At 35.1% G+C, this 12,684-nt stretch overlaps 2 protein-coding genes across 13 annotated transcripts in view; both read right to left on the reverse strand.

The window, feature by feature from the left end:
* The window catches only part of LOC105264086 (longitudinals lacking protein, isoform G), a 91,356-nt gene that overhangs the window by 8,161 nt on the left and 70,511 nt on the right, over nt 1-12,684 (reverse strand). The window contains exon 7 of one of the 11 annotated variants that reach the window (XM_011300689.1): nt 1,324-2,109. The exons of 8 other annotated variants lie outside the window; for them this stretch is intronic. In XM_011300689.1, the coding sequence (XP_011298991.1) occupies nt 1,808-2,109 (302 nt within the window). In that variant the 3' untranslated portion in view covers nt 1,324-1,807. Of the gene's footprint in view, nt 1-1,323; nt 2,110-2,681; nt 3,021-8,312; nt 8,824-12,684 lie in introns of those variants that run through there. 2 more of the 11 variants (XM_011300699.1, XM_011300676.1) reach the window with 2 other exon arrangements.
* On the reverse strand, nt 122-699 carry LOC105264089 (transcription factor che-1-like). Of its 2 annotated transcripts, none has more exons than XM_011300728.1 (2): nt 617-691; nt 122-543 (listed from the first exon to the last, which is right to left on the reverse strand). In XM_011300728.1, exons 1-2 carry the CDS (start codon nt 627-629, stop codon nt 296-298), a joined length of 261 nt encoding a protein of 86 aa, XP_011299030.1. In that variant the 5' UTR covers nt 630-691; the 3' UTR covers nt 122-295. The 2 variants fall into 2 exon arrangements, with proteins under 2 accessions (XP_011299030.1, XP_011299029.1); XM_011300727.1 differs by having other exon boundaries at nt 139-543; nt 608-699.

Consider the following 12,684-nt stretch of genomic DNA (forward strand, 5'->3'; position numbering starts at 1 on the left):
TGACGCGACGAGTTGAGTTACTTCGTCGTATATCATCTGAAACAAAAATAATATTGTATTAATACCAAGGATTAATCCATATTTAATGAAGAACTCGTCTGAAATTAATGATTAGAATTATCGATGGAGTTGAGGACAGAGGAGATGATGCAAATGCCTTCCTAATAGACAATCAACTGAGTTTATTAACACGTAGAAAAACTATAGTTACATTCAATAACTTTCAAAGCTCGCTGAGGATTTCAAACCCTCGTTTCAATGTTATCGTCCACGTTCATTGACAAGAAGGCGATTATCATAAATTGGGTGGTTTTGAATCGCGTGCATGAACTGTTGAAACGTGTCGATGGAGATTGCAACGTTGCGAGAAGGCGCTTGAACATAAATAACAGATATGCTGTCGGGGCATTCCACACTCTTCTCTCAGATGACGATTTAGAGCACTTTTACTGCCGTATGATCTCACACATTGTGGACAGGGAAAGGGTTTGGCATTCTCCAATCCTCCAAGTCCCTGGTGACCGCTGTTCCACGGTTGATTAGCTAAAAACACACGCAGACAATCGTCATTATCGTTTTAAATACATTTCGTGTACTTGCTACATACTTGCTTCACCTTCAGGGGTCATGCTTTATTCAGAGCTTTTTTTTTTCTAGTGAAGGATCTTCTTGGATGATTTGGTCGTGGTTCAAAAGATTTTTATCTCATCTTCATTTGAAGTATTTTTATTTATTGAACAATAAAGCCTCAAAAGCAAAATATTATCAGTGATAATAATTACGGGATTCTTCAACTATTGTTGCTTGATCGGTGTAAATATCAAATGATACAGTAAAAAAAACCGTAAAATTTGTGTAACTCTGACTGAGGCGAAATATACAAATATTGCTGTAGCAGCGTTGAATCTAAACTCTTACTTATTACACAATTTAAATTGTCTCGGGTCATTTTGAACGTTTTTTTCTTTTTTTTATAGGTTTTTCAACATTTTTTTAAAGGAATAATTTGAATTTATCTATATGAAACTATTTGAGCATGATCTTCATGGTGGCCGATTGAAGAGATGAGCATGGATGGTGGCGGTGTGTCGTTGAAAATTAGCCTTCTGCTTGAATCCCTTCTCGCAGATGCTGCAGATGTACTGGGGTAATTTTCCACACTCATCGTGGAGATGACGAGTCAAGCTCCCCTTGTTTTTATATGTCCTACCACACTTGTAGCAGGGAAATGGATTAGCCATGATGTTGTATACGCGATTTGTTCGAACGACCGCATAACGGATGCTGTGCCGATCTCCTGAAACCGCGATACAAAATAGCCACGATTACCGGCGGGCTGATTAGAATGATCTTTTTGGAGTTTTCAATGGCTACAAAAATAAGTGCAATAAGGACAGGGGATATATTTTTTTTTTCAATGTCTTGAAGATGATCTTCCATGCTGATGGTGTACCCCATGAATCTCTCCCTCTAACGACAAACAATAAAAACATACAATATCTTATATTATAAACATTAAACATTAATGAGCAAATGGATAGCTTTACCCACGTGATTAATGAGTCTTTACTCTTTTATCGTAATTAGTTATTCTTTTTTGTTTCTACCCAGACTCACCGTAAGAAGGCAACAGTAAGATATACCACTCTCTGAGTGATTACCATATAGAAACAACATTTTTTTTAACGAAATTATTTGCATAAAAAATATGCAATAAGGGAGTCAGTCTATAGAAAGCCCCGCATTGAATATCATTTTCAATGACTGACCCATGCTTTCTTTTTCTCTTATCCTACTTTCAAAATATTCATTTAATGTTATCGTGAAGACCGATATTGCCAGTCATTAGATTCATCTTCACTTTAGTTCGCTTGTTATTAAGGAGTTTAATTCCATGCATTGTCCGGCAATGGCGTTGCAAATTGGACTTCTGGGTAGATGCCTTATTGCATACAGGACAAATGAACTGGGGAGCTTTGTGACACTCATATTTAACATGACGTCCCAATGTATCAGGTCGCGTGTATGCTTTTCCACACATAGGGCAGAAGTAGATCTGCCGCGATGGATCTGTACGGTTGTTGTATTCTTTATAGATCCTCCTTGTCTCTGAAAACAAAATCATCCCGTGCGTTAGATTTATCTTCACGATTCTCTAAAAAAAAAAAAGATGAAATTGTTTTGTAGCATGAGAATTATTCGTCATTAGTAATGACTCGATGTTAGTCATCTTTGGGTCCTCGAGTATTGGGGAAATGAGTAAATTGATAAATGCCCTTGTAAAATCTCTGATTATTCAGTATAAATTGGATTAATTATACCGGTCTAGTTAGTTTAATAGGATCAATGAGGGTTCGGTATGGAAAGACGCAAGCAATATTCATATGGCACATCGATAATAAAATGCTTTCGATTCTCCAGCGAGTGTACGCATTGAATCAACACTCGGGAGAACTAGTTATTCGATTTACCTCGTAAAATCGAATCCACCGATCTTCGCGCGCAATTCTTCAAATGATTGTTCATGGTTTCTTTCGGTATATTACAGTACTGGCTCTTCCGCGTTCAACGATAAATAAATAAAGTAGAAAATCAGTTATTACAATTTCGTCATAATTATCGTAATAATAAAACGGAATAGAGTAAATTGAATTCAACAAAAAAATAGTCATGTCAACATTGTTTTAATTCTTCAGTGATGGACAAATGTTCCAGATCTTCCTGTCGAAATCTTCATTGATGATTATCTTGAATGATGAAATCAGCATGTAATCTTCTTGGTTGTCTGACGTGATGTTGCGTACGTAAATGCCTCTGGAGGCTACACTTTTGCTTGAATTCTCGTCCACAAAAGGTGCAATTGTACTGAGGTAATTTGCCACATTCTTCACGCAGATGTCTGCCGAGTGATGCTTTCCACATGTAGGATTTGCCGCACATGTGACAGTTGAAGGGATGTGTTTCTTCTGAATGCCACCTCGTCTCACTCTCTGCTACTCCATCACATGTATATTCAGCAACTGAAACCCAATGCACTGTGTGAGTCGATAATCCACTAGAAGAACAGTCAAAAGTTTTTATTAGTCCCAAACAAATAATTTGAAATGATCAACCAATGTCATTCCCAATGCTCTACACACAGACGATTATTATTCTAGAATTCATCCAAAAGGTTCCTCACTCAAACGGACAAACTATTCTCATTACGTCGTCAATATCTTCTCAATGAATTCTCTGCTTTATCAATGAGTCGTTGACTCTGGATATTTTTAAATAGAAAAAACTGGAATTATTGAGAGCATCTTACACTTACTGAAGATCCAAATAAATTTTTTAACTAGATCACCTTCGGCGTGAATAAATTCTCGGTTCTCATGAGTCTCTCACCATTGATTTGCATAAATCACAGACAAACGGTTTTGGAATGAATCCAAAAAATATTTACCGAGGCAGAAAAACGATGTCAATTCGTAGTGCGTTGTGAATAATTTGTGAGTGAATCTTTTCTTCTAGCAGGACATCAACCAATCCTTTGGGTCTGGATCTTCTAAAATAGAAAACAGAATGGTTATTAGTGAACGAGCTTCAACCCTTGAATGGCACATGATTCTGTCGTTGAAGATGGGGTAGATGTCAACGAAACACAAGTAGATTCAAAACAATTTATTAGCCGTTGAGTAATTGCACGATTAGATACGATTACACCGGTGGTCTCAACCCCGGGCACGAATTTTTCAGGTGAATTTGCATATGATGTCGATGTTTGAAAAGTTTCGGGCAATTGGGACAGGGTATACTCGGCAATTTGCCACACTCAACCCTCTGATGCTTCTGCAGTGATTCCCTCCACATATAGGACTTTCCACATATATTACAAACGAATGGCTTTTTAACTGGAGGTATGTGCAGATGCTTCATCCAGGAAAAGTCCATGTAAGCTCCTGAAATGAGAAAAATAATCATTGGATTAATATCTGTTGATACCTATTTTCAGAGATCAGTTAATCAAAATCAAAGAGTAAATTGATTATTCAAAATTTTATTCATTCACTGAAGAAAAATAACTAGTCAACCATAAACTGACTAAAATCTACCAGTTATTTGAATTTTCATTTTTGCGAGCACGTCTTTTTCAAGTGCGACAGAACATGATGTCGATGTTTAAAAAGCCTGAAACACTTTGGACACGAGAATAAAGGTAGAGTTCCACATTCGTAACGCCTGTGTCTGTCTAAGCTTCCTTTAATCATGTACCGCTTTCCACAATTGCACACGAATTTTCCTCTCGACATTTTCGTTTTTCTCGTTCTGGGGCCACGCACTTCAGGCACATAATCAACATCTGAAACAAAAAAAAATGATAAATATGTTAGAGTTAATCAGGAAAAAGTCTGGTCAACATCCACTGAAAAGAATTGTCTAAAAAGTGTAGCAACATAAAAATGTCGATGAAAACGCAGTGTTCTTATTTATTTATTGAATTATTACATTAAAAACCGTTAGTTTCGAAGCGTAAATCAATTGTACCCTTTTGCACAATGAGTACTGACATGGATGAACCACACATTGACCCGCTGCATGGTAAAATCACATTTTGGGCAGTCTAAACTCCAGCGACAATCATTTTGTTGATGACTCAATAATGACAACGTCGATTTGAATCGCCTCCCCTTTGCAGATTACACTACCTGTAACAAAAATTATGAATATTAGTGCGAGTAATTAATTTCTCTCCCTCAATGGCATCCTCAGTGTTTCCACCTGCAATGATAATTAATAATAATCATTAACAATCGGAGGGAATAAAACAGATTGATCGGATTAAATTTATTTACTTTTATTACTAGTGTCTCCCTACCACAATCGTTATCATAGGTCACAACTGCAATCAGTGACAAATTAAATAGTCAAATGAAAACCGTAACCATAGAGAATCTATCGTATGTATAACTTGTGTCTCAGTCCCACATATATAGATATAATATTTATAATTTGTTTTATACAATGAACAATTGTGTGCCCCCCTTCCTTGAAAATTCTATTAATCACCACCAAATATTCTCCACCACCTCAACCATTTCGCCATAATTACCAAAAAATTTTACAGAGATATTTGTCTCAAGTATTTGAGATAAACTCTTACTTGCTAATTATTATCTGATCTCCTTACAATCTAATTTTCCATTTGCTTCGCGTATGGTTATCAATTTGTCCTTCTGTTGAATTTTAAATAATAACGGAAACGTTATGTACATTAATTTTTTAACGGTAATATTACAATGCGCATATATAATATATTTATATATTTATTTCTTCCTCCTCTGTATGCATCACTACGAAATGTTGACTTAAAAATAATTCTCCATATAGGCAACTCGTATCGACATCTAAAAGGCTGACACGACGACTCGAGTATTCCATAAACTGACTAATTATTTGTATTATCATTTTGTTTATTAATCCGATGTATTAATAGTCGTATCTTCTTCCTATTGGCACATGAACAAATAATCCCTAAATAATAATCATCGAATATGAAAAAAAAAGGATCAATATCCGGTGCGTTTTTGCTTCTCGTGTGTGTTTTATTATCAGTCTTTGCACTGCATTTGATTTTTATTATCTTAATTTTATGAATAACAGGCAATTTTCTGTTTGATTCTCTCACTTTGGTTTTGGGTTTTTTCTTCTCCTTCATTCGTGGGACGTTGGAAGACGTGCTTAGACGTTTTTTATTAGACTCTCAGCCGAAAAGATGGAAGATTTACAGATAAAAATTATTAATAAATAAAGAACATTTATTTCGACTCGACACACGGCACGAGATCCTCCACACGTTATTTGGCACAGGGAAATTTAAGGAAGAACTGAGTTTTCGGGTCGAGGATACATCCAAGAAACAGACCCATTAATTATTTTAGTTCTCACGTCGCGTGAATACAGAAATATATTGCTAACGTTCAGAGGAAGATCCAGCGGAAGATTCATTAAATCAATATTCAGTTAAAGATTGTACGTCTACGAGCGTAAATACGAGATATAGCTATGAATAACATTATTAAATTATTCACCAATGCTCAGATTCTTTGGCTAGTTAATGAATTTTTGACTAGAATGGATTTTAGTTCTTTGGTCCTCTATAAAGGAGATTCGATGGGTTCGATTACGAGTGTAATTTTGCTCAGAAAAGCATGTTGTCATGTTGAGACTAGCCAAAGACAGTGTTGCGAAGACAGTTTACTTCTAACGATAAATCGCAGTGAATATAGCCTTATCTGATCTTCAATAATCACTAAAGATAATGTTGATAGTTGTTATATATAATATATATTTGTTTTCGTATTTATATTAATTTCTACCCTCATGTTGTCTAATTTCAACGACTAGATTCCAATTATCATCGGAATTTACATGGCAATCTCATTTTTCTCAACTAGTGGATTTGGTAAATGTATAGGTCGACCCCCGCCCCCGTTTCCATAAATAAATATCATTGAAAATATGATTTATTTAATATTAATCGAGTAAATCCCTTGATTAAGACGACGCAAGTGGATGAGAGAGGGAGAGAAGCAAAATAAAATAAAACCGGAGAAATAAAGACGACGTGGTAGGGCAGGTCCCTCAATTGTCCCTGAGATTTCTAAACCCCCTGACCCCCTGTTATCACTGCTGATACGACAGGTGGATTATATTATATTCAATAATTTTAAAAGCTACAGAAAGGTAGCGGTGGGGATGACATTCGTCGGGTGGATGTCAGTGATATTAAGTGATCAGTTGAGGTGAGGTGATATGATCGGTCCGGGGTTACCATTAAAAGAAAAGCATCTTTGTGTAGGTCCATTGTCCATTGTCTTTGAGTGTATCAACATGTGGTGTCTTTGGGGGTCGACACGCCACCACTTCCTCGTCGTCGCCCTGGATAGCACAGAGACCTAATTGTTTCCCCGAAAAAAGGATTCCCCAGATCCTGAAATAAGGACTGCTGAATGAGGACTATATGAGAACAGGGGAGGAGTCATACTAGACATTTACCGTTAATCTTTCTCGGGAATGAAGCAAACTAGTCATTTAACTACGGAAAAATCCGAGCGAAGGGCTAAATTCTAGGTTTTATGACTGTCACTATTTCTTGGCATCATTAAATTCATCGTAAACTACGATTTTGTAGTTTTGGATTAAACATGTTAGATATTCTTATTCAGTAATAATATTGCTTCGTTGCTTCGAGAAAATTGTTTCATACAGTTCATTAAATTCGGAAATTGTATTTTCGTCGGTTTTTTTTTTCTTTTTAACCTTACGTATTCTATTCACTCAAATTCTACTCTAAGTCATGGTATTTTTATTCTCGTATAGTTCATTATAATTTCTATAAAAATAATTGGGCGCTTCAGCAATAACGAATACCGAGAGATCTCTTCATTAATTCCAGAATAGTAAATCTCACTTTTGTGATTTTACGCTGGGACCTCATCATGTCGTTCAAATCTTCAACAACTTGAATTATTATTATTAATTCTATCAACCTTCCTCACTTACGGTTTTTCATCTATGGATTATAGTTCAATGGTACCCAACATGTTCTAATTATGTCGTAATGACATTTGATTCTCTCCGTCAATTAAATTGTTTCACAAAATTCACTCGAGCAATACCTTTGTATCTAAACTCCTATTCTGACTCATGTGGTCATCAATGAAATAATGGAGCGAAAAAATTAATGAAGCCAAAGATTTTGGTGTTCTTCATACAATATTGTCATGGATGTCTTCCTGATGGCACTCTGTGCCTTGAATGAAGACTCATTTATTCATATATTATCGCAAAAGTAAAAATTTTCAGTCGATTTATGGCACGAATGTTCAACGAGTGATCAACACACTCTGCGATCTAACCGCGAGTTATCGTAATTTTAAAAAGATAAATGTTATTAATGATAAATCAAATTGATGCTCTTCTTTGGGTTCTCAATAATTCTCGAAATATTAAAAAAAGGTTTCGTTCGACGAAATTCATTCTCATATTTCACGATTGGGACATGACACTTCTCTTCATTAATTAAATTATATTGTAATTATTCTCAAGTGTCAATCTTCCTCAATTCACGAAGAAAAACATCTGCTTTTATACGTTGAGAGAAAAAATAATCTAATACCACAAAACAATTTTCTTCTACCAAATACATGAAAAATACAATACTCTGAAGAAATATTCAGAAAATTCATTTCGAATGAGAGAAATTGATATTTTATTGAACGTTTGACTCATCCCCGAAGAAAAAAAGATTTTTTCACTCATGAATCGATCAATCCATTCCCAAGCTATTTTATTGTAACGAAAAATAGAATTTTGTGGCATTAGATATTTTTTCAGTGCGTGGAGACAAATAAAACTGTCTGATGACAGTGGATTATTGATTCACCGACATTCAGAATATTCAGGCCTGCTGATTAACGGGAGTGGATTGTGACTTAGCCAATACGTGACGATGATTAATATGCGCTTTAAGATTTCTCTCATATTTGGAACTGAAGGCGCAGTGTGGACAACTAAATGACGGTGCCTTACCGCATTCGTAGAGGAGATGTCTCTTCAATATGTAAGCATTCTTGTAAGATTTACCACAACGTGAGCAGTCGTGACGTCTGTCGTGGGCTGAAATAGTCAACGGACGATTGTTATTACGACTAACGTGACGCGTTGGTAGATGAAGACGTGGACGTCGTTGTGGGGCCAGTGGTGCTGGTACGTCGACGAGGCTGTTGTTATTTCGACGTCTGGACCCATCGGAGCTCCAATTGATGTTAGCGAAGAAGCCTGCAATCGACAAGAAGCCAGATGGACGCGTTAGTATTGTGGACTCTGGGGAATTGTGTCAATGCTCTAGGGGTCTTTTTTTTTCTCTTTAATTGATCTTCAACGGCGCGGGCCATGCCAAACAATCAAGTCTCAAGCTACAACAACGAGCAAATGGGGATGATTTTTCTGAAGGAATGCTATGAAGGATGCGAATGATTTCCTCATGTCATGGGTAGTTATGACTGGGAGAAGGTGATGATCCTTACTCTATTATCATTTATTCCTCTTCTTTATTCCTTTTCTTTCTGGTTGCACATGGAGGACCTGAAACTCAAAGACAAATAATATCAGTAATGTGATATCGTGGTATTTTCAGAAGAATTCACAGCACTTGATGATCCTCGGATTTTCCATCTTCAAGGTGTTCTCGTCTGTCCCTGCGATGCCCTGAAAAAAACAAGCAGAGAAATCAGTATGCGGAAGTGGGAGACTATTTATTTATCCTCCCGAATTCCATCGGATTATTTCAACTCTCACCACCTGCAACAATTTAATAGGGGCCATTTCGTAATGATGAATAACTTTTTTTTGTCTTTCTAGACTTTATTTTGCTCTAAATCGAATACAAGGCTTTCTACAAATTGACAAATTAAAGAAAAAAGTAAGAAAAAGACTCAAGCACTTTCTTTTTTTTTTTTTTTGGAATGTTCGATAGATCTCGAAACGATACGTCTTAAAAAAATCGTAAATATTATGGATAAATATTTGCATCAAAGACTCGTAAAATGAAAATATGATTGAACATATCGTACAAAAAAAGGGATTCAAGCAAGCTATCGTTTTTCGGATAATAAAAAACAAGCCAATATATAATTGAAGCCATTAATTACGGTCTGCACATTTTTCGTGTTGAACCTCTCGAATAATAAAATACGTGATCGTTTGTTTTTCTCTGAGTATACTCGAAATTTCAGTATAAATAGTGGTTGTTGTTATCACTTTTCATGGAAAAACAGAAGCAAAAATAAAAGTAATCTAGAAAGATTATGATTATGTCATACTCGTTAATAATGTTTTTTTTTTCTAAATAATATTAATTATAAAATGGAGAGAAAAAAAAAATAATAATCGTTCGTTGGCAAATACATGGCGAAAGAATTATGATTACGAGTTACTCTTTTTTTTCATTTTCTTGTCTTTTTTTTTTGTTTTCATTTGTGTCTGTGTTGTATTTTTTGAGGCGCTGAGCGGAGGTTTTTCTTTCATTATATTTCGAGTCATTTCTGTGTCTTCTGTACAAATGGAGGATAAATTGCATCTTGTACTAAATGTATCGTGCTTATTAACTGTGCAGCTACAAACTTGTCGTTTAACATTTAATTTCTCCTTTATAATTAGCTTACAGTGATAAAATGATACATTAACGACACATTTGAGCCCTCGTCACTATATTCCCTAAAAAAATGATTGTACTGATAAACTTGAACGTGGAAGTTACAGAGATACGTAGACATTAGGGAGTAATTGAAGCACAGGAAATAAATAAATCATCGAAATGATACAGGTATCACATTGTGGTGTGAGATGAATAGAGGAAAAATGGGGGAGGAAAGATAAAAAAAGCGTCTGGTATTGAAGAAAGACAATTCATAAGTCGTAATAATAAAAATAAAGTAATAATAAAAATAATAGTAAGGGAGGGGGGGCAGTGCAAAGAGAAAATAGAATGTGAAACGAGGGAACACCATTGATAATTACCATTGGCAGTATAGCGAGATTACGGGTCTTTCTTCAGCGTAAATAAATAATTTATAAAAAAAATATATATCACTGGTCTCGAGATGTGCACCGAGTGCTGATAAATGGGGTAATTTCGATGCTACAGCTCAATCGTTATTATTACAATCATTCGCAGAGCCAGATCTACGGTGTCTACTATTTTTCTCAGTACTTGTTTCATACAAAAAAAATAAAAATTAATCCATCATTCAATCGTCCACTTGTTAATTTGTGCCACAAAATAAATAACAAGATATTGAAATTTCGAAAAAAAATTTTTCGTTGATAAGTCGAGTGATGGCACAGCCGAACGAGCGAAAAACCGAAAACCTGCTCGGCATAAATCGCTTGTGCAAATGATCCCAGGTCCACCGGGAAGTCATTGCCACGGAAAAAAAAATATTCTTTTTTTTTTCCATATAAAAATAGGCGAAAAGAGTACGATGAGAGTTACAAAAATTGCACATAATTAATTTTGATGTGACACAGATAGAGAGAGATGGCTGGACGAATGAACGATTGATGTTTGAGTGCTCTGGGAATGTTTATAGTTAATTTGAATAAAAAAAAAAAACTACCCTCGATGACACTCGGTTGACGATAATACCTTAAAAGTCCGTTTCACAGCTGAATGGAGCTCAGCGCCTCGTATTATTTCCTGTTTTTACGGTTGATTCTAAAGCCTAAAATCTAAATCGTACTTCAAGGCACTTAACACAAGGCTTCTCTCGGTTTTATATCTACGCATCATTAAACTCCATCGTCTCATGATTTTAGTTGCATTGTTTACCGTCCTCTGGTAATTGTGGAATAATTTTATTTTTAGTAGTACGTTCGTTTCTCAATCCTTGCATTTCACAATGTCATATGCTTCTAGAGAGGACACGCATGCCCTAGTTTTTTTTGCTGATTTATGAACGATTTTTAAACGTTGAAAATTAAAATAATTGATGTGTATGTTCCCCTTATCGTTACGCCTACGTATCTGACGATACGTCGTAGATTATGTTACATTATATTTTCATCGCCATTCTCGTTTTGTTTCACCAATTTTCCAACTTGAATCACACGTTTTTTTTTTAGACATCACTCTTCAATACAAAATTTCTCTTTTCTTCATGCATACCAAAAAATACCACCTTTTCTTTTAACAAAGAGGCTCACACTGCTCGCAGTTCGCCCGAAAAATACAGAAAATTTTATATAATATTTTTTTAATATATTTCATAAATGTCTAAATGGGAAGTGTAATAAATTTTGCCTAAACTGTCACACGTCATTCATACGTAATTTTTCGCTCATTCTGTCGCATTCGTGTATCCATTCGTTTTTTTTTCCCATCAAATAGCCAACGCGTGGATCTTTCCCACTCTCAACTGGGAACAATAATCGACATTTTACCAAAAAGAAAATTTTTATCATTTTTTTTTTCTTTTTCGTTTGATAATAAGATTAATAGAAATCTATCGTACACAAAAATAAAGCACTGTACTTTTCAAATACCTGGATGGCATGTGTGTAAAGTTCGTAACCCCTCTATTCATTAATGTTTACTTCATCTCAATCAATTTTGTTGATAGTTTTAAAAAAATTATTTTTTTTTTTTACTTTTTTTTCTGGAGTTTCATTTTTTACGAAACAAATTTAGCTTCTAAATATCACGATGTTACATTGTGTCGTAGAGGAACACAATCGAGGCTTTCTACACGATTAAATTTATAAGAGATTATATCTCGTAATCGAAGAAAGAAGAATTTTAACACAATTGCAATTACGAAAGACATGGCTCTCATACAAAACGTCCTAAAATTAGAGTGAAAAATAAACAGGAATTTTAGTCTGCAAAAAATCACTTTATCGCGTCTCGCCTGATCTCACCAATTTCACCATTTTTTTTTTGTTCATTTTGTGTTTCAAATTTTTTTTATCCTTTTTAATATTTTTTTTTTTTTCATTCGGTTAGCATCTCCCGTAATCTAAACCGACACCCCCAGAACAAAGAAAAACAAGTAATCATAAAAGAGAAAAATATCATGAAAAAGAAAAAATTTACGTTTCTTTTGTTATCGACGCCCAATGTATGACGACCCGTCGTTAAAA

Source organism: Fopius arisanus, unplaced genomic scaffold, assembly GCF_000806365.1.
Source record: "Fopius arisanus strain USDA-PBARC FA_bdor unplaced genomic scaffold, ASM80636v1 scaffold00019, whole genome shotgun sequence".
Classification (NCBI taxonomy): domain Eukaryota; kingdom Metazoa; phylum Arthropoda; class Insecta; order Hymenoptera; family Braconidae; genus Fopius; species Fopius arisanus.